The following is a 23,365-nucleotide window of genomic DNA, read 5'->3' as shown; positions in this document are numbered from 1 at the left end:
ACAGCTGTAATCACAGCAAAAGGTGGCGCTACAAAGTATTAATTTAAGGGGGCTGAATAATTTTGCACGCCCAATTCTTCAGTTTTTGATTTGTTAAAAAAGTTTGAAATATCCAATAAATGTCGTTCCACTTCATGATTGTGTCCCACTTGTTGTTGATTCTTCACAAAAAAAATACAGTTTTATATCTTTATGTTTGAAGCCTGAAATGTGGCAAAAGGTCGCAAAGTTCAAGGGGGCCGAATACTTTCGCAAGGCACTGTATGTTAATGTCCCCCTCTCTAGGTGACTGTCCCCCTCTCTAGGGGACTGCTCTATGTTAATGGTGAGTAACTAGGGGACTGATCTATGTTAATGTTGAGTAACTCTAGGGGACTGATCTATGTTAATGTTGAGTAACTCTAGGGGACTGATCTATGTTAATGTTGAGTAACTCTAGGGGACTGATCTATGTTAATGTTGAGTAACTCTAGGGGACTGATCTATGTTAATGTTGAGTAACTCTAGGGGACTGATCTATGTTAATGTTGAGTAACTCTAGGGGACTGATCTATGTTAATGTTGAATAACTCTAGGACTGATCTATGTTAATGTTGAGTAACTCTAGGGGACTGATCTATGTTAATGTTGAGTAACTCTAGGGGAACTATAGGGGGACTGATCTATGTTAATGTTGAGTAACTCTAGGGGACTGATCTATGTTAATGTTGAATAACTCTAGGACTGATCTATGTTAATGTTGAATAACTCTAGGACTGATCTATGTTAATGTTGAGTAACTCTAGGGGAACTATAGGGGGACTGATCTATGTTAATGTTGAGTAACTCTAGGGGACTGATCTATGTTAATGTTGAGTAACTCTAGGGGAACTGGTTGAATAACAGAGTCCATAGATAACAGTCACCAGGCCACCAGATGGTGAGGAGCTCTAGGGGAACTGGTTGAATAACAGAGTCCATAGATAACAGTCACCGGGCCACCAGATGGTGAGGAGCTCTAGGGGAACTGGTTGAATAACAGAGTCCATAGATAACAGTCACCAGGCCACCAGATGGTGAGGAGCTCTAGGGGAACTGGTTGAATAACAGAGTCCATAGATAACAGTCACCAGGCCACCAGATGTTGAGTAACTCTAGGGGAACTGGTTGAATAACAGAGTCCATAGATAACAGTCACCAGGCCACCAGATGTTGAGTAACTCTAGGGGAACTGGTTGAATAACAGAGTCCATAGATAACAGTCACCAGGCCACCAGATGTTGAGTAACTCTAGGGGAACTGGTTGAATAACAGAGTCCATAGATAACAGTCACCAGGCCACCAGATGGTGAGGAACTCTAGGGGAACTGGTTGAATAACAGAGTCCATAGATAACAGTCACCAGGCCACCAGATGTTGAGTAACTCTAGGGGAACTGGTTGAATAACAGAGTCCATAGATAACAGTCACCAGGCCACCAGATGTTGAGTAACTCTAGGGGAACTGGTTGAATAACAGAGTCCATAGATAACAGTCACCAGGCCACCAGATGTTGAGTGACTCTAGGGGAACTGGTTGAATAACAGAGTCCATAGATAACAGTCACCAGGCCACCAGATGGTGAGGAGCTCCAGAGATGGATGTTCCTGAACCCCCTTTACTATGAGGAGGAGACAGAGAAGATGAGGCCACACTCACTGTCCTCTCTTTCTCACTGTCCTCTCTCTCTCACTGTCCTCTCTCGCTCTCTCTCTCTGTCCTCTCTCTCTCGCTCTCACTGTCCCCTCTCTCTCTCTCTCGCTCTCACTGTCCTCTCTCTCTCAAACTGTCCCCTTCCTCTCACGTCTCTCACTCGCTCTCTCTCTCTCACGTGCGTTCTCCTCTCTCTCTCTCTCTCTCTCTTTATCTCCTCTCTCTCCTCTATCCTCTCTCTCTCTCTCCACTCCCCTCCCTCTCTCTCCTCTCTCTCTCATCTCTCTCCTATCTCTTTCTCCTCTCACTCTCTCTCCCCTCACTCTCTCTCCTTTCTCCTCTCCTTTCTCCTCTCCTCTCTCCTCTCTCTCTCTCCACTCCCCTCCCTCTCTCTCATCTCTCTTTCTCCTCTCACTCTCTCCCTCTCACTCTCTCTCCTGTCTCCTCTCTCTCTCTCCTCTCTCTCCCCTCTCTCCACTCCCCTCTCTCCTCTCTCTCTCCTCTCTCTCTCCACTCCCCTCTCTCTCTCCTCTCTCCTATCTCTCTTTCTCCTCTCTCTCCTCTCCCCTCACTCTCTCTCCTTTCTCCTCTCTCCTCTCTCTCTCTCCCTCCACTCCCCTCCCTCTCGCTCCTCTCTCTCCTCTCTTTTCTCTCTTTCTCCTCCCCTCTCCCCTCTCTTTCTCTCTCCTCTCCCCTCTCTCTCCTCTCCCTTTTCCCCTCTCCCCTCTCTCTCTCTCGCTCTCTCCCCTCTCTCCTCTCCCCTTTCTCTCTCTCTCCCCTCTCCTCTCCTCTCTCTCCTCTCCTCTCTCTCTCCTCTCCCCTCTCTCCTCTCTCTCTCTCGCTCTCCCCTTTCTCTCTCCTCTCCTCTCCCCTCTCTCTCTCTCGCTCTCTCCTCTCTCTCCTCTCCTCTCTCTCTCTTCTCCCCTCTCTCCTCTCTCTCCTGTATACCTTGTTCCCTGAGTCACACATCCAATACAGGTACATCACAAATCATGTTGATTAGGAGAATGACATCTCAAAGCCCTTTTAGTTTCCTTCTCTCATTTGTCCCTCTCAGGCCCCTGTAGTCTGATAGTGATTGGTGATTGAGAGAGAAGGGGTTCCTGTAGGGTAGAGCTGTACTACATCACACTGGTTACTGTTAATTCACTGTAAGGTTGCAAAATTCTTGTGACTTGCCCAAAATTCCCTGGTTGGAAGATTCCCAGAATCAGAAGAGAAATAAGCAGGAAATCTGTGAATATTCCAACTGGGATTTCTGGAAAGCCTGGGAATTAACTCTAGCTCACTGGGAAAATATGTGACTGTACTGAATCTCAAACGGAGCACTGGATCATTCCATATGCCCGTTCACGAGTCAATCTCAAACGCCAGGTGTCGAGTCATCGATGGCTCCACTGCTCCCTTCGAGAAGCCTCCTTCATCGTGTGCACCCTTCTTCCCATGAACATTAGCATGTTACCTAGCAACAACAGTCACTTCTACACCGCACTAAGAAATAGTCTGAATAATTTAAATCAAAATAATCTCATCTGTAATTTATTCGATATCTTGGTCGTGCGAGTTTCATGTATTTCATGAAAACTGCCCATTATTAACTAGCTAGCTAAACCTGAGCCAGTCACTTGTCCGTTATTAACTAGCTAGCTAAACCTGAGCCAGTCACTTCCCCATTATTAACTAGCTAGCTAAACCTGAGCCAGTCACTTCCCCATTATTAACTAGCTAGCTAAACCTGAGCCAGTCACTTCCCCATTATTAACTAGCTAGCTAAACCTGAGCCAGTCACTTCTCCGTTATTAACTAGCTAGCTAAACCTGAGCCAGTCACTTCCCCGTTATTAACTAGCTAGCTAAACCTGAGCCAGTCACTTCCCCATTATTAACTAGCTAGCTAAAGCTGAGCCAGTCACTTGTCCGTTATTAACTAGCTAGCTAAACCTGAGCCAGTCACTTGTCCGTTATCAACTAGCTAGCTAAACCTGAGCCATTCACTTGTCCGTTATTAACTAGCTAGCTAAACCAGTCACGTGTCCGTTGTTAACTAGCTAGCTAAACCTGAACCAGTCACTTGTCCATTATTAACTAGCTAGCTAAACCTTCCAGTACCCATGGTTCATAGCAAGTGAGTCATGCTACAAGACAGGTCGGGGAGACGATGCTCGCAAATGGATTTTGAATTTTGGCTATTGATATAAATGTCAGTTGGACTGTAGTCCATCATGGTGACTGTAACATACTGCCTGGCTGTAGTCCATCATGGTGACTGTAACATACTGCCTGGCTGTAGTCCATCATGGTGACTGTAACATACTGCCTGGCTGTAGTCCATCATGGTGACTGTAACATACTGCCTGGCTGTAGTCCATCATGGTGACTGTAACATACTGCCTGGTTGTAGTCCATCATGGTGACTGTAACATACTGCCTGGCTGTAGTCCATCATGGTGACTGTAACATACTGCCTGGCTGTAGTACATCATGGTGACTGTAACATACTGCCTGGCTGTAGTACGTCATGGTGACTGTAACATACTGCCTGGCTGTAGTCCATCATGGTGACTGTAACATACTGCCTGGCTGTAGTCCATCATGGTGACTGTAACATACTGCCTGGCTGTAGTCCATCATGGTGACTGTAACATACTGCCTGGCTGTAGTCCATCATGGTGACTGTAACATACTGCCTGGCTGTAGTCCATCATGGTGACTGTAACATACTGCCTGGTTGTAGTCCATCATGGTGACTGTAACATACTGCCTGGCTGTAGTCCATCATGGTGACTGTAACATACTGCCTGGCTGTAGTACATCATGGTGACTGTAACATACTGCCTGGCTGTAGTACGTCATGGTGACTGTAACATACTGCCTGGCTGTAGTCCATCATGGTGACTGTAACATACTGCCTGGCTGTAGTACATCATGGTGACTGTAACATACTGCCTGGCTGTAGTCCATCCTGGTGACTGTAACATACTGCCTGGCTGTAGTCCATCATGGTGACTGTAACATACTGCCTGGCTGTAGTCCATCATGGTGACTGTAACATACTGCCTGACTGTAGTCCATCCTGGTGACTGTAACATACTGCCTGGCTGTAGTCCATCATGGTGACTGTAACATACTGCCTGGCTGTAGTCCATCATGGTGACTGTAACATACTGCCTGGCTGTAGTCCATCATGGTGACTGTAACATACTGCCTGGCTGTAGTCCATCATGGTGACTGTAACATACTGACTGGCTGTAGTCCATCATGCCGGACAAACCCCTCCCCCTAACCCAGGGGGCTCTGGGCCCAACTGTGCGCCGCCTCATGGGTGACACAGCCTGGGATCGAACCCGGGTCTTTGACCGCTGCGCCACTCGGGAGGCCTGCTGTCACTGCTTTACGAGGTGAAGCTGTTAACTGAAGGCTCACGATGACTGCCTGTTGAAAGGTGTAAAGTAAAATGTATCAGTAAGGTTCACCTCCAGCTGTTGAATGAGAGAGAGCAGGGTGAGAGAGAGCGAGAGAGCAGGGTGAGAGAGCAGGGTGAGAGAGAGGAGGGTGAGAGAGAGAAGGGTGAGATGGAGAGCAGGGTGAGAGAGAGAGAGAGAGAGAGAGAGAGCAGGGTGAGATGGAGAGCAGGGTGAGAGAGAGAAAGAGAGAGAGAGAGAGCGAGCGCGAGAGAGAGAGAGAGCGCGAGCGAGAGCAGGGTGAGAGAGAGAGGTCTGGTCTATTTCCAGTCAAACGTGCCCAGGTCCTTCCCGAGTCCTGGTTGTGTTACCCTCGTGACGTGGTTGGTTCCCGCACCATTACCCCACCACCTGACTGCATCTCGGCGTATCTTGGACCCTGCTGGTCCACCCCTCTCTCCACGACCCAGAAGCCCCCCCGCGACCCCCAGAACCAGGCATAACACCGGTGTCAACAGTTGAGCTAACAGCCAAAGGAACATCCAGTCGGTCAGCTAACCAGCCAGGCCTGTAGCGTTCATGAACACCTGTTGAGCAGTGCAGGCAGCACGTAGCAGCCCAACGGCTCCAAGATACCTTCTAGTCATGAACACCTGTAGAGCAGTGCAGGCAGCACGTAGCAGCCCAACGGCTCCAAGATACCTTCTAGTCATGAGCTCATCGGAAAAGTCATTAAGAGAGTCGGTACTGTAGCCCACGCTAGGCTAAAGCTGGTCTAATGTTTTGTTTTGCTACTTGGCTTGGAAATTAAACCAAACCTGTCAGGAGTCATATAGCTTGACACAGAGCTTATTTATTTATAGACCTGAGAGAGGAGAGGATGGGGAGAGGAGAGTAAGGGAGGGGAGGAGAGAGAGGGGGAGGGGAGAAGAGTAGGGGAGCGGAGAGGGGAGGAGGGGAGGGTAAGGGAGGGGAGGAGAGGAGAGAGGGGAGCGGAGAGGAGAGAGAGGGAGGGGAGGAGAGTAGGGGAGCGGAGAGGAGAGAGAGGGGAGCGGAGAGTAAGGGAGGGGAGGAGAGGTGAGGAGACTTGCTGCCATGAACCAATGTAGGTCTCAGTCAGGTCCAACAATGAGGTGGTTCTGAAATTGATTAGTTTGATTTTTGAATGGGTCCTAATCCCCTGAACCTCTGGATGGGTCCTAATCCCCTGAACCTCTGGATGGGTCCTAATCCCCTGAACCTCTGGATGGGTCCTAATCCCCTGAACCTCTGGATGGGTCCTAATCCCCTGAACCTCTGGATGGGTCCTAATCCCCTGGACCTCTGGATGGGTCCTAATCCCCTGGACCTCTGGATGGGTCCTAATCCCCTGGACTTCTGGATGGGTCCTAATCCCCTGAACCTCTGGATGGGTCCTAATCCCCTGAACCTCTGGATGGGTCCTAATCCCCTGAACCTCTGGATGGGTCCTAATCCCCTGGACCTCTGGATGGGTCCTAATCCCCTGAACCTCTGGATGGGTCCTAATCCCCTGGACCTCTGGATGGGTCCTAATCCCCTGGACCTCTGGATGGGTCCTAATCCCCTGAACTTCTGGATGGGTCCTAATCCCCTGAACCTCTGGATGGGTCCTAATCCCCTGGACCTCTGGATGGGTCCTAATCCCCTGGACTTCTGGATGGGTCCTAACCCTCTGAACCTCTGGATGGGTCCTAATCCCCTGGACCTCTTTTATGGGTCCTAATCCCCTGGACCTCTTTTATGGGTCCTAATCCCCTGAACCTCTGGATGGGTCCTAATCCCCTGGACCTCTGGATGGGTCCTAATCCCCTGGACTTCTGGATGGGTCCTGGACTCCTGGATGGGTCCTGGACTTCTGGATGGGTCATAACCCCCTGGACTCCTGGATGGGTCCTAACACCCTGGACCTCTGGATGGGTCCTAACACCCTGGACTCCTGGATGGGTCCTAACCCCCTGGACCTCTGGATGGGTCCTAACACCCTGGACTTCTGGATGGGTCCTAATCCCCTGAACCTCTGGATGGGTCCTAATCCCCTGAACCTCTGGATGGGTCCTAATCCCCTGGACCTCTGGATGGGTCCTAATCCCCTGGACCTCTGGATGGGTCCTAATCCCCTGGACTTCTGGATGGGTCCTAATCCCCTGAACCTCTGGATGGGTCCTAATCCCCTGAACCTCTGGATGGGTCCTAATCCCCTGGACCTCTGGATGGGTCCTAATCCCCTGGACTTCTGGATGGGTCCTAACCCTCTGAACCTCTGGATGGGTCCTAATCCCCTGGACCTCTTTTATGGGTCCTAATCCCCTGGACCTCTTTTATGGGTCCTAATCCCCTGAACCTCTGGATGGGTCCTAATCCCCTGGACCTCTGGATGGGTCCTAATCCCCTGGACTTCTGGATGGGTCCTGGACTCCTGGATGGGTCCTGGACTTCTGGATGGGTCCTAATCCCCTGGACCTCTTTTATGGGTCCTAATCCCCTGGACCTCTTTTATGGGTCCTAATCCCCTGAACCTCTGGATGGGTCCTAATCCCCTGGACCTCTGGATGGGTCCTAATCCCCTGGACTTCTGGATGGGTCCTGGACTCCTGGATGGGTCCTGGACTTCTGGATGGGTCATAACCCCCTGGACTCCTGGATGGGTCCTAACACCCTGGACCTCTGGATGGGTCCTAACACCCTGGACTCCTGGATGGGTCGTAACCCCCTGGACCTCTGGATGGGTCCTAACACCCTGGACTTCTGGATGGGTCCTAATCCCCTGGACCTCTGGATGGGTCCTAATCCCCTGGACTCCTGGATGGGTCCTAACCCCCTGGACCTTTGGATGGGTCCTAACCCCCTGGACTCCTGGATGGGTCCTGGACTTCTGGATGGCTCCTGGACCTCTGGATGTGTCCTAACCCCCTGGATTCTGGATGGGTCCTAACCCCCTGGACTTCTGGATGGGTCCTAATCCCCTGGACCTCTGGATGGGTCCTAATCCCCTGGACCTCTGGATGGGTCCTAATCCCCTGAACCTCTGGATGGGTCCTAATCCCCTGGACCTCTTTTATGGGTCCTAATCCCCTGGACTTCTGGATGGGTCCTAATCCCCTGGACTTCTGGATGGGTCCTGGACTTCTGGATGGGTCCTAATCCTCTGGACTTCTGGATGGGTCCCAACCCCCTGGACTTCTGGATGGGTCCTAATCCCATGGAGTTCTGGATGGGTCCTAATCCCATGGAGTTCTGGATGGGTCCTAATCCCATGGACTTCTGGATGGGTCCTAATCCCCTGAACTTCTGGATGGGTCCTAATCCCTTGGATTTCTGGATGGGTCCTAATCCCCTGGACTTCTAGATGGGTCCTGGACTTCTGGATGGGTCCTAATCCTCTGGACTTCTGGATGGGTCCTAATCCCCTGGACTTCTGGATGGGTCCTGGACTTCTGGATGGGTCCTAACCCCCTGGACTTCTGGATGGGTCCTAACTCCCTGGACTTCTGGGTGGGCCCTGGACTTCTGGATGGGTCCTAACCTCCTGGACTTCTGGATGGGTCCTAACTCCCTGGACTTTTGGATGGGTCCTAACCTCCTGGACTTCTGGATGGGTCCTAACCCCCTGGACTTATGGATGGGTCCTGGACTTCTGGATGGGTCCTAACCACCTGGACTTCTGGATGGGTCCTAACCACCTGGACTTCTGGATGGGTCCTAACCTCCTGGACTTCTGGATGGGTCCTAACCCCCTGGACTTCTGGATGGGTCCTGGACTTCTAGATGGGTCCTAACCTCCTGGACCTCTGGATGGGTCCTGGACTTCTGGATGGGTCCTAACCCTCTGGACTTCTGGATGGGTCCTAACCCCCTGGACTTCTGGATGGGTCCTAACCTCTTGGACTTCTGGATGGGTCCTAACCCCCTGGACTTCTGGATGGGTCCTGGACTTCTGGGTGGGTCCTAACCTCCTGGACTTCTGGATGGGTCCTGGACTTCTGGATGGGTCCTAACCCTCTGGACTTCTGGATGGGTCCTAACCCCCTGGACTTCTGGATTGGTCCTAATCCCCTGTACTTCTGGATGGGTCCTAACCTCCTGGACTTCTGGATGGGTCCTGGATTTCTGGATGGGTCCTAACCTCCTGGACTTTTGGATGGATCCTGGACTTCTGGATGGGTCCTGGACTTCTGGATGGGTCCTGGACTTCTGGATGGGTCCTGGACTTCTGGATGGGTCCTAATACCCTGGACTTCTGGATGGGTCCTAACCTCCTGGACTTCTGGATGGGTCCTAACCTCTTGGACTTCTCCCTCTACAACTGCTGTACTTGCTGATTGACCCCGTCCTCCTCTTAGGGTTCTTAGCCCTGCTCCCCTAACAAGCCAGACAGACATGCAGCCAGACAGGCAGCCATCCAGCCAGGCAGGCAGGCAGGCAGGGCAGGCAGGCCAGAAGTCCAGGACCCACGTTCAACATGAAACCGCGTTCATTCACGTTAGAGGCCTGCTAGAGTTAGCGGCAGGCCGGCGGACGAGTGCTATCCACCGTCGTAGTACGGATGAGGCCTGACCTGTAATGAAGCTGGCTAGCTATCCACCGTCGTAGTACGGATGAGGCCTGACCTGTAATGAAGCTGGCTAGCTATCCACCGTCGTAGTACGGATGAGGCCTGACCTGTAATGAAGCTGGCTAGCTATCCACCGTCGTAGTACGGATGAGGCCTGACCTGTAATGAAGCTGGCTAGCTATCCACCGTCGTAGTACGGATGAGGCCTGACCTGTAATGAAGCTGGCTAGCTATCCACCGTCGTAGTACGGATGAGGCCTGACCTGTAATGAAGCTGGCTAGCTATCCACCGTCGTAGTACGGATGAGGCCTGACCTGTAATGAAGCTGGCTAGCTATCCACCGTCGTAGTACGGATGAGGCCTGACCTGTAATGAAGCTGGCTAGCTATCCACCGTCGTAGTACGGATGAGGCCTGACCTGTAATGAAGCTGGCTAGCTATCCACCGTCGTAGTACGGATGAGGCCTGACCTGTAATGAAGCTGGCTAGCTTTATGAAACCGGTAGCATGCCCCTCTGGTCTCCAGGACCAGGGTTTATCCATCTAATGCATCTTCACTGTACTACAGAACATGGAGGAGTTTTTATATAAATTACACCCTTTTACTAATGTGCCCTGGTCTAAAGTAGTGTACTATATAGGGAATAGGGTGCCATTGTGTTATGGTCTATAGTAGTGCACTATATAGGGCATAGGGTGCCATTTGGGACAGATAGTGTATATATACAGCCCTGCTCTGGTGCAGAGAAGTCACTTACAGTTGCGGGACCCCATCCAGCAGCCCACACAGCCAAGCCCTATTACCCAACCACAGTGTGGTCTACAGCAGGCTAGGAGATCAACCCACAGGCATGAGGTTATGGGTCCTCTGGGAGGGAGGGAGGAAGGGAGGGAGGGAGGGAGAGAGAGAGGGAGGGAGAGTGGGAGGGAGGGAGGGAGTGAGAGAGGGAGGGAAGGGAGAGAGACAGAGAGAGAGATGGAAGGGAGGGAGGGAGAGAGAGAGAGAGAGAGAGAGAGGGATGGAAGGGAGGGAGAGAGAGAGAGAGAGAGAGAGAGGGATGGAAGGGAGGGAGGGAGGGAGGGAGAGAGAGGGGGAGTGAGATGGAAGGGAGGGAGAGAGAGAGAGAGAGAGAGGGATGGAAGGGAGGGAGAGAGAGAGAGAGAGAGAGGGATGGAAGGGAGGGAGGGAGGGAGGGAGAGAGGGGGAGTGAGAGAGGGGGAGAGAGATGGAAGGGAGGGAGAGAGAGAGAGAGAGAGAGAGAGAGAGAGAGGGATGGAAGGGAGGGAGAGAGAGAGAGAGAGAGAGAGAGAGAGGGATGGAAGGGAGGGAGGGAGGGAGGGAGAGAGGGGGAGAGAGAGAGGGGGAGAGAGATGGAAGGGAGGGAGAGAGAGAGAGAGAGGGATGGAAGGGAGGGAGAGAGAGAGAGAGAGAGAGAGAGAGGGATGGAAGGGAGGGAGGGAGAGGGGGAGTGAGAGAGGGGGAGATGGAAGGAGGGAGGAAGGGAGAGATGGAGGGAGGGAGGGAGAGAGGGAGGGAGGGAGAGAGAGAGAGGTGGAGAGAGTGGAGAAATAGAGAGGGAGGGAGGGAGAGAGAGAGAGGTGGAGAGTGGAGAAATAGAGAGGGAGGGAGGGAGGACGTTGAGAGAGAGGGGACAGTGAACGAGGTGAGAGAGATGATATTCATAAGGGACAGTGAGAGTGTGGCCTCATCTTCTCTGTCTTCTCATAGTAAAGGGGGTTCAGGAACTCATGGCTGTTATCTATGGACTCTGTTATTCAACCAGTTCCCCTAGAGTTACTCAACATTAACATAGAGCAGTCCCCTAGAGTTACTCAACATTAACATAGATCAGTCCCCCTAGAGTTACTCAACATTAACATAGATCAGTCCCCTAGAGTTACTCAACATTAACATAGATCAGTCCCCTAGAGTTACTCAACATTAACATAGATCAGTCCCCTAGAGTTACTCAACATTAACATAGATCAGTCCCCTAGAGTTACTCAACATTAACATAGATCAGTCCCCCTATAGTTCCCCTAGAGTTACTCAACATTAACATAGATCAGTCCCCCTAGAGTTACTCAACATTAACATAGATCAGTCCCCTAGAGTTACTCAACATTAACATAGATCAGTCCCCTAGAGTTACTCAACATTAACATAGATCAGTCCCCTAGAGTTACTCAACATTAACATAGATCAGTCCCCTAGAGTTACTCAACATTAACATAGATCCGTCCCCCTATAGTTCCCCTAGAGTTACTCAACATTAACATAGATCAGTCCCCCTAGAGTTACTCAACATTAACATAGATCAGTCCCCTAGAGTTACTCAACATTAACATAGATCAGTCCCCTAGAGTTACTCAACATTAACATAGATCAGTCCCCCTATAGTTCCCCTAGAGTTACTCAACATTAACATAGATCAGTCCCCCTTTAGTTACTCAACATTAACATAGAGCAGTCCCCTAGAGTTACTCAACATTAACATAGAGCAGTCCCCCTAGAGTTACTCCTCATTAACATAGAGCAGTCCCCTAGAGTTACTCAACATTAACATAGAGCAGTCCCCTATAGTTACTCAACATTAACATAGATCAGTCCCCCTATAGTTACTCAACATTAACATAGATCAGTCCCCCTAGAGTTACTCAACATTAACATAGATCAGTCCCCCTATAGTTACTCAACATTAACATAGAGCAGTTCCCCTAGAGTTACTCAACATTAATATAGATCAGTCCCCCTAGAGTTACTCAACGTTAACATAGATCAGTCCCCCTAGAGTTACTCAACATTAACATAGATAAGTCCCCTACAGCTCCCCTAGAGTTACTCAACATTAACATAGAGCAGTCCCAGACCCCCCCACCCTCAGTCTGATACACCGTTACCCCCCCGCCCTCAGTCTGATACAACGTTACCCCCCCACCCTCAGTCTGATACTCCGTTACCCCCCACCCCTAGTCTGATACACCGTTACCCCCCCACCCTCAGTCTGATACACCGTTACCCCCCACCCTCAGTCTGATACACCGTTACCCCCCCCACCCTCAGTCTGATACACCGTTACCCCCCCACCCTCAGTCTGATACTCCGTTACCCCCCACCCCTAGTCTGATACACTGTTACCCCCCCCACCCTCAGTCTGATACACCGTTACCCCCCCACCCTCAGTCTGATACACCGTTACCCCCCCACCCTCAGTCTGATACTCCGTTACCCCCCCACCCTCAGTCTGATACACCGTTACCCCCCCACCCTCAGTCTGATACTCCGTTACCCCCCACCCCTAGTCTGATACAACGTTACCACCCCCACCCTCAGTCTGATACACCGTTACCCCCCCACCCTCAGTCTGATACTCCGTTACCCCCCCCACCCTCAGTCTGATACTCCGTTACCCCCCACCCTCAGTCTGATACTCCGTTACCCCCCACCCTCAGTCTGATACACCGTTACCCCCCCACCCTCAGTCTGATACAACGTTACCCCTCCACCCTCAGTCTGATACACCGTTACCCCCCCACCCTCAGTCTGATACACCGTTACCCCCCAACCCTCAGTCTGATATACCGTTACCCCCCCCACCCTCAGTCTGATACACGTTACCCCCCCACCCTCAGTCTGATACACGTTACCCCCCCACCCCCAGTCTGATACACCGTTACCCCCCCACCCTCAGTCTGATACACCGTTACCACCCCACCCTCAGTCTGATACACCGTTACCCCCCCACCCTCAGTCTGATACACCGTTTACCCCCCCACCCTCAGTCTGATACACCGTTACCCCCCCACCCTCAGTCTGATACACCGTTACCCCCCCACCCTCAGTCTGATACACCGTTACCCCCCACCCCTAGTCTGATACACCGTTACCCCCCCCACCCTCAGTCTGATACACCGTTACCCCCCCACCCTCAGTCTGATACACCGTTACCCCCCCACCCTCAGTCTGATACAACGTTACCCCCCCACCCTCAGTCTGATACACCGTTACCCCCCCACCCTCAGTCTGATACACCGTTACCCCCCCACCCTCAGTCTGATACACCGTTACCCCCCCCACCCTCAGTCTGATACACCGTTACCCCCCCCCACCCTCAGTCTGATACACCGTTACCCCCCCCCACCCTCAGTCTGATACACCGTTACCCCCCCACCCTCAGTCTGATACACCGTTACCCCCCCCACCCTCAGTCTGATACAACGTTACCCCCCCCCCCCCCCCCCCTCTCCCCCCCTCAGGGCTGAAACAGAAATAACCGGCGAGCGCCAAAGCCCCTCTGAACTCCCCGGGCTCATCAGATGTTCCACTGCACGCCAGACCCCTCTCCCTAATCCCCACGGCACGCTAGTCATTATCAATACCATCCCCTGGCATTACCTCAGCCACATATTGTTGCTAAAGATTATTAGTTAAGAATAAACTAAACCTCCTGAAAGTCTCGAGTTTCATAGAGATTTATCAAGAGGAAATGTTATTCTTGGCTTTGTGGGACACACTTTGAACACATGGCTACCTCAAAGGCCGAAACACAGGAACATGGCTACTACCTGGGACTAGATGAGATATTCACTGTGTCCTCAAAGGCTGAACACAGGAACATGGTTACTACCTGGGACTAGATGAGATATTCACTGTGTCCTCAAAGGCTGAACACAGGAACATGGTTACTACCTGGGACTAGATGAGATATTCACTGTGTCCTCAAAGGCCGAACACAGGAACATGGTTACTACCTGGGACTAGATGAGATATACACTGTGTCCTCAAAGGCTGAACACAGGAACATGGTTACTACCTGGGACTAGATGAGATATACACTGTGTCCTCAGAGGCTGAACACAGGAACATGGTTACTACCTGGGACTAGATGAGATATACACTGTGTCCTCAGAGGCTGAACATGGCTACTACCTGGGACTAGATGAGATATACACTGTGTCCTCAGAGGCTGAACATGGCTACTACCTGGGACTAGATGAGATATACACTGTGTCCTCAGAGGCTGAACATGGTTACTACCTGGGACTAGATGAGATATACACTGTGTCCTCAGAGGCTGAACACAGGAACATGGTTACTACCTGGGACTAGATGAGATATTCACTGTGTCCTCAGAGGCTGAACATGGTTACTACCTGGGACTAGATGAGATATTCACTGTGTCCTCAGAGGCTGAACATGGTTACTACCTGGGACTAGATGAGATATACACTGTGTCCTCAAAGGCCGAAACACAGGAACATGGTTACTACCTGGGACTAGAAGAGATATACACTGTGTCCTCAAAGGCTGAACACAGGAACATGGTTACTACCTGGGACTAGATGAGATATACACTGTGTCCTCAGAGGCTGAACACAGGAACATGGTTACTACCTGGGACTAGATGAGATATACACTGTGTCCTCAGAGGCTGAACACAGGAACATGGTTACTACCTGGGACTAGATGAGATATACACTGTGTCCTCAAAGGCTGAACATGGTTACGACCTGCGACTAGATGAGATATACACTGTGTCCTCAGAGGCGGAACACAGGAACATGGTTACTACCTGGGACTAGATGAGATATTCACTGTGTCCTCAAAGGCGGAACACAGGAACATGGTTACTACCTGGGACTAGATGAGATATACACTGTGTCCTCAGAGGCTGAACACAGGAACATGGCTACTACCTGGGACTAGATGAGATATACACTGTGTCCTCAAAGGCTGAACACAGGAACATGGTTACTACCTGGGACTAGATGAGATATTCACTGTGTCCTCAAAGGCCGAACACAGGAACATGGTTACTACCTGGGACTAGATGAGATATACACTGTGTCCTCAAAGGCTGAACACAGGAACATGGTTACTACCTGGGACTAGATGAGATATACACTGTGTCCTCAGAGGCTGAACACAGGAACATGGCTACTACCTGGGACTAGATGAGATATACACTGTGTCCTCAAAGGCTGAACACAGGAACATGGTTACTACCTGGGACTAGATGAGATATTCACTGTGTCCTCAAAGGCCGAACACAGGAACATGGTTACTACCTGGGACTAGATGAGATATACACTGTGTCCTCAAAGGCTGAACACAGGAACATGGTTACTACCTGGGACTAGATGAGATATTCACTGTGTCCTCAAAGGCTGAACACAGGAACATGGTTACTACCTGGGACTAGATGAGATATTCACTGTGTCCTCAAAGGCTGAACACAGGAACATGGTTACTACCTGGGACTAGATGAGATATTCACTTTGTCCTCAAAGGCTGAACATGGTTACTACCTGGGACTAGATGAGATATACACTGTGTCCTCAGAGGCTGAACATGGTTACTACCTGGGACTAGATTAGATATTCACTGTGTCCTCAAAGGCTGAACACAGGAACATGGTTACTACCTGGGACTAGATGAGATATTCACTGTGTCCTCAAAGGCTGAACACAGGAACATGGTTACTACCTGGGACTAGATGAGATATTCACTGTGTCCTCAAAGGCTGAACACAGGAACATGGTTACTACCTGGGACTAGATGAGATATACACTGTGTCCTCAAAGGCTGAACATGGTTACGACCTGCGACTAGATGAGATATACACTGTGTCCTCAGAGGCGGAACACAGGAACATGGTTACTACCTGGGACTAGATGAGATATTCACTGTGTCCTCAAAGGCGGAACACAGGAACATGGTTACTACCTGGGACTAGATGAGATATACACTGTGTCCTCAGAGGCTGAACACAGGAACATGGCTACTACCTGGGACTAGATGAGATATACACTGTGTCCTCAAAGGCTGAACACAGGAACATGGTTACTACCTGGGACTAGATGAGATATTCACTGTGTCCTCAAAGGCTGAACACAGGAACATGGTTACTACCTGGGACTAGATGAGATATACACTGTGTCCTCAGAGGCTGAACACAGGAACATGGTTACTACCTGGGACTAGATGAGATATACACTGTGTCCTCAGAGGCTGAACACAGGAACATGGTTACTAGCTGGGACTAGATGAGATATACACTGTGTCCTCAAAGGCCGAACACAGGAACATGGTTACTACCTGGGACTAGATGAGATATTCACTGTGTCCTCAGAGGCTGAACACAGGAACATGGTTACTACCTGGGACTAGATGAGATATACACTGTGTCCTCAGAGGCTGAACATGGTTACTACCTGGGACTAGATGAGATATTCACTGTGTCCTCAAAGGCCGAACACAGGAACATGGTTACTACCTTGGACTAGATGAGATATTCACTGTGTCCTCAGAGGCTGAACATGGTTACTACCTGGGACTAGAAGAGATATACACTGTGTCCTCAAAGGCTGAACACAGGAACATGGTTACTACCTGGGACTAGATGAGATATACACTGTGTCCTCAGAGGCTGAACATGGTTACTACCTGGGACTAGATGAGATATTCACTGTGTCATCAGAGGCTGAACACAGGAACATGGTTACTACCTGGGACTAGATGAGATATTCACTGTGTCCTCAGAGGCTGAACATGGTTACTACCTGGGACTAGATGAGATATTCACTGTGTCCTCAGAGGCTGAACATGGTTACTACCTGGGACTAGATGAGATATTCACTGTGTCCTCAAAGGCCGAACACAGGAACATGGTTACTACCTGGGACTAGATGAGATATTCACTGTGTCCTCAGAGGCCGAACACAGGAACATGGTTACTACCTGGGACTAGATGAGATATACACTGTGTCCTCAGAGGCTGAACACAGGAACATGGTTACTACCTGGGACTAGATGAGATATTCACTGTGTCCTCAGAGGCTGAACACAGGAACATGGTTACTACCTGGGACTAGATGAAATATTCACTGTGTCCTCAAAGGCCGAACACAGGAACATGGCTACTACCTGGGACTAGATGAGATATTCACTGTGTCCTCAAAGGCTGAACACAGGAACATGGTTACTACCTGGGACTAGATGAGATATACACTGTGTCCTCAGAGGCTGAACATGGTTACTACCTGGGACTAGATGAGATATTCACTGTGTCCTCAGAGGCTGAACACAGGAACATGGTTACTACCTGGGACTAGATGAGATATTCACTGTGTCCTCAGAGGCTGAACATGGTTACTACCTGGGACTAGATGAGATATTCACTGTGTCCTCAAAGGCCGAACACAGGAACATGGCTACTACCTGGGACTAGATGAGATATACACTGTGTCCTCAAAGGCCGAACACAGGAACATGGTTACTACCTGGGACTAGATGAGATATTCACTGTGTCCTCAGAGGCTGAACACAGGAACATGGTTACTACCTGGGACTAGATGAGATATTCACTGTGTCCTCAGAGGCTGAACATGGTTACTACCTGGGACTAGATGAGATATACACTGTGTCCTCAAAGGCCGAACACCTGGAACATGGTTACTACCTGGGACTAGATGAGATATTCACTGTGTCCTCAGAGGCTGAACATGGTTACTACCTGGGACTAGATGAGATATTCACTGTGTCCTCAAAGGCCGAACACAGGAACATGGCTACTACCTGGGACTAGATGAGATATACACTGTGTCCTCAAAGGCCGAACACAGGAACATGGTTACTACCTGGGACTAGATGAGATATTCACTGTGTCCTCAGAGGCTGAACACAGGAACATGGTTACTACCTGGGACTAGATGAGATATTCACTGTGTCCTCAGAGGCTGAACATGGTTACTACCTGGGACTAGATGAGATATTCACTGTGTCCTCAAAGGCTGAACACAGGAACATGGTTACTACCTGGGACTAGATGAGATATTCACTGTGTCCTCAAAGGCCGAACACAGGAACATGGTTACTACCTGGGACTAGATGAGATATACACTGTGTCCTCAGAGGCTGAACATGGTTACTACCTGGGACTAGATGAGATATACACTGTGTCCTCAGAGGCTGAACACAGGAACATGGTTACTACCTGGGACTAGATGAGATATACACTGTGTCCTCAGAGGCTGAACACAGGAACATGGTTACTACCTGGGACTAGATGAGATATTCACTATGTCCTCAGAGGCTGAACACAGGAACATGGTTACTACCTGGGACTAGATGAGATATACACTGTGTCCTCAAAGGCTGAACACAGGAACATGGTTACTACCTGGGACTAGATGAGATATACACTGTGTCCTCAGAGGCTGAACACAGGAACATGGCTACTACCTGGGACTAGATGAGATATACACTGTGTCCTCAAAGGCTGAACACAGGAACATGGTTACTACCTGGGACTAGATGAGATATTCACTGTGTCCTCAAAGGCCGAACACAGGAACATGGTTACTACCTGGGACTAGATGAGATATACACTGTGTCCTCAAAGGCTGAACACAGGAACATGGTTACTACCTGGGACTAGATGAGATATTCACTGTGTCCTCAAAGGCTGAACACAGGAACATGGTTACTACCTGGGACTAGATGAGATATTCACTGTGTCCTCAAAGGCTGAACACAGGAACATGGTTACTACCTGGGACTAGATGAGATATTCACTTTGTCCTCAAAGGCTGAACATGGTTACTACCTGGGACTAGATGAGATATACACTGTGTCCTCAGAGGCTGAACATGGTTACTACCTGGGACTAGATTAGATATTCACTGTGTCCTCAAAGGCTGAACACAGGAACATGGTTACTACCTGGGACTAGATGAGATATTCACTGTGTCCTCAAAGGCTGAACACAGGAACATGGTTACTACCTGGGACTAGATGAGATATTCACTGTGTCCTCAAAGGCTGAACACAGGAACATGGTTACTACCTGGGACTAGATGAGATATACACTGTGTCCTCAAAGGCTGAACATGGTTACGACCTGCGACTAGATGAGATATACACTGTGTCCTCAGAGGCGGAACACAGGAACATGGTTACTACCTGGGACTAGATGAGATATTCACTGTGTCCTCAAAGGCGGAACACAGGAACATGGTTACTACCTGGGACTAGATGAGATATACACTGTGTCCTCAGAGGCTGAACACAGGAACATGGCTACTACCTGGGACTAGATGAGATATACACTGTGTCCTCAAAGGCTGAACACAGGAACATGGTTACTACCTGGGACTAGATGAGATATTCACTGTGTCCTCAAAGGCTGAACACAGGAACATGGTTACTACCTGGGACTAGATGAGATATACACTGTGTCCTCAGAGGCTGAACACAGGAACATGGTTACTACCTGGGACTAGATGAGATATACACTGTGTCCTCAGAGGCTGAACACAGGAACATGGTTACTAGCTGGGACTAGATGAGATATACACTGTGTCCTCAAAGGCCGAACACAGGAACATGGTTACTACCTGGGACTAGATGAGATATTCACTGTGTCCTCAGAGGCTGAACACAGGAACATGGTTACTACCTGGGACTAGATGAGATATACACTGTGTCCTCAGAGGCTGAACATGGTTACTACCTGGGACTAGATGAGATATTCACTGTGTCCTCAAAGGCCGAACACAGGAACATGGTTACTACCTTGGACTAGATGAGATATTCACTGTGTCCTCAGAGGCTGAACATGGTTACTACCTGGGACTAGAAGAGATATACACTGTGTCCTCAAAGGCTGAACACAGGAACATGGTTACTACCTGGGACTAGATGAGATATACACTGTGTCCTCAGAGGCTGAACATGGTTACTACCTGGGACTAGATGAGATATTCACTGTGTCATCAGAGGCTGAACACAGGAACATGGTTACTACCTGGGACTAGATGAGATATTCACTGTGTCCTCAGAGGCTGAACATGGTTACTACCTGGGACTAGATGAGATATTCACTGTGTCCTCAGAGGCTGAACATGGTTACTACCTGGGACTAGATGAGATATTCACTGTGTCCTCAAAGGCCGAACACAGGAACATGGTTACTACCTGGGACTAGATGAGATATTCACTGTGTCCTCAGAGGCCGAACACAGGAACATGGTTACTACCTGGGACTAGATGAGATATACACTGTGTCCTCAGAGGCTGAACACAGGAACATGGTTACTACCTGGGACTAGATGAGATATTCACTGTGTCCTCAGAGGCTGAACACAGGAACATGGTTACTACCTGGGACTAGATGAAATATTCACTGTGTCCTCAAAGGCCGAACACAGGAACATGGCTACTACCTGGGACTAGATGAGATATTCACTGTGTCCTCAAAGGCTGAACACAGGAACATGGTTACTACCTGGGACTAGATGAGATATACACTGTGTCCTCAGAGGCTGAACATGGTTACTACCTGGGACTAGATGAGATATTCACTGTGTCCTCAGAGGCTGAACACAGGAACATGGTTACTACCTGGGACTAGATGAGATATTCACTGTGTCCTCAGAGGCTGAACATGGTTACTACCTGGGACTAGATGAGATATTCACTGTGTCCTCAAAGGCCGAACACAGGAACATGGCTACTACCTGGGACTAGATGAGATATACACTGTGTCCTCAAAGGCCGAACACAGGAACATGGTTACTACCTGGGACTAGATGAGATATTCACTGTGTCCTCAGAGGCTGAACACAGGAACATGGTTACTACCTGGGACTAGATGAGATATTCACTGTGTCCTCAGAGGCTGAACATGGTTACTACCTGGGACTAGATGAGATATACACTGTGTCCTCAAAGGCCGAACACCTGGAACATGGTTACTACCTGGGACTAGATGAGATATTCACTGTGTCCTCAGAGGCTGAACATGGTTACTACCTGGGACTAGATGAGATATTCACTGTGTCCTCAAAGGCCGAACACAGGAACATGGCTACTACCTGGGACTAGATGAGATATACACTGTGTCCTCAAAGGCCGAACACAGGAACATGGTTACTACCTGGGACTAGATGAGATATTCACTGTGTCCTCAGAGGCTGAACACAGGAACATGGTTACTACCTGGGACTAGATGAGATATTCACTGTGTCCTCAGAGGCTGAACATGGTTACTACCTGGGACTAGATGAGATATTCACTGTGTCCTCAAAGGCTGAACACAGGAACATGGTTACTACCTGGGACTAGATGAGATATTCACTGTGTCCTCAAAGGCCGAACACAGGAACATGGTTACTACCTGGGACTAGATGAGATATACACTGTGTCCTCAGAGGCTGAACATGGTTACTACCTGGGACTAGATGAGATATACACTGTGTCCTCAGAGGCTGAACACAGGAACATGGTTACTACCTGGGACTAGATGAGATATACACTGTGTCCTCAGAGGCTGAACACAGGAACATGGTTACTACCTGGGACTAGATGAGATATTCACTATGTCCTCAGAGGCTGAACACAGGAACATGGTTACTACCTGGGACTAGATGAGATATTCACTGTGTCCTCAGAGGCTGAACACAGGAACATGGTTACTACCTGGGACTAGATGAGATATTCACTGTGTCCTCAGAGGCTGAACACAGGAACATGGTTACTACCTGGGACTAGATGAGATATTCACTGTGTCCTCAGAGGCTGAACATGGTTACTACCTGGGACTAGATGAGATATACACTGTGTCCTCAAAGGCCAAACACAGGAACATGGTTACTACCTGGGACTAGATGAGATATTCACTGTGTCCTCAGAGGCTGAACATGGTTACTACCTGGGACTAGATGAGATATTCACTGTGTCCTCAAAGGCTGAACATGGTTACTACCTGGGACTAGATGAGATATACACTGTGTCCTCAGAGGCTGAACATGGTTACTACCTGGGACTAGATGAGATATTCACTGTGTCCTCAAAGGCTGAACACACCTACCTGACAGTAGGAACATGGTTACCACCTGGCAGTAGGAACATGGTTACCACCTGGCAGTAGGAACATGGTAACTACCTGGCAGTAGGAACATGGTTACCACCTGGCAGTAGGAACATGGTTACCACCTGGCAGTAGGAACATGGTTACTACCTGGCAGTAGGAACATGGTTACTACCTGGCAGTAGGAACATGGTTACCACCTGGCAGTAGGAACATGGTTACCACCTGGCAGTAGGAACATGGTTACTACCTGGCAGTAGGAACATGGTTACCACCTGGCAGTAGGAACATGGTTACTACCTGGCAGTAGGAACATGGTTACTACCTGGCAGTAGGAACATGGTTACTACCTGGCAGTAGGAACATGGTTACTACCTGGCAGTAGGAACATGGTTACCTATTTCACAACCTTACTAGGGCCGTGTTCCTGGTTAATGTTCAGGGCATTGTGGGTAACCTGCTGTTCTGTATGTGTTGTCTGTAGGTGCTGTGTTCCTGGTCAATGTTCAGGGCATTGTGGGTAACCTGCTGTTCTGTATGTGTTGTCTGTAGGTGCTGTGTTCCTGGTCAGCGTTCAGGGCATTGTGGGTAACCTGCTGTTCTGTATGTGTTGTCTGTAGGTGCTGTGTTCCTGGTCAGCGTTCAGGGCATTGTGGGTAACCTGCTGTTCTGTATGTGTTGTCTGTAGGTGCTGTGTTCCTGGTCAGCGTCCAGGGCATTGCTGTGAACCTGGATCCAGTCTTCAGTACATGGATCCTCCACCAGCCTCAGAAGAGGAGCTGCAGGCAACAGGTAGAACACACACACACACACACACACACACACACACACACACACACACACACACA

The 23,365-nt window shown here is 49.7% G+C and overlaps 1 protein-coding gene across 6 annotated transcripts in view; it reads left to right on the top strand.

Annotated features, from left to right (window-relative positions):
* Window positions 1-23,365, top strand: part of LOC110513475 (vacuolar protein sorting-associated protein 13B) — an 818,772-nt gene that overhangs the window by 349,849 nt on the left and 445,558 nt on the right. For all 6 annotated transcript variants that reach the window (XM_036938036.1, XM_036938048.1, XM_036938043.1 and 3 more), the window contains exon 20: window positions 23,206-23,309. In XM_036938036.1, the coding sequence (XP_036793931.1) occupies window positions 23,206-23,309 (104 nt within the window). The remainder of the gene's footprint in view (window positions 1-23,205; window positions 23,310-23,365) is intronic.

This window comes from Oncorhynchus mykiss, chromosome 2, assembly GCF_013265735.2.
Source record: "Oncorhynchus mykiss isolate Arlee chromosome 2, USDA_OmykA_1.1, whole genome shotgun sequence".
In the NCBI taxonomy this organism is placed as follows: domain Eukaryota; kingdom Metazoa; phylum Chordata; class Actinopteri; order Salmoniformes; family Salmonidae; genus Oncorhynchus; species Oncorhynchus mykiss.
This window is presented reverse-complemented; position numbering and strand designations above follow the sequence as displayed.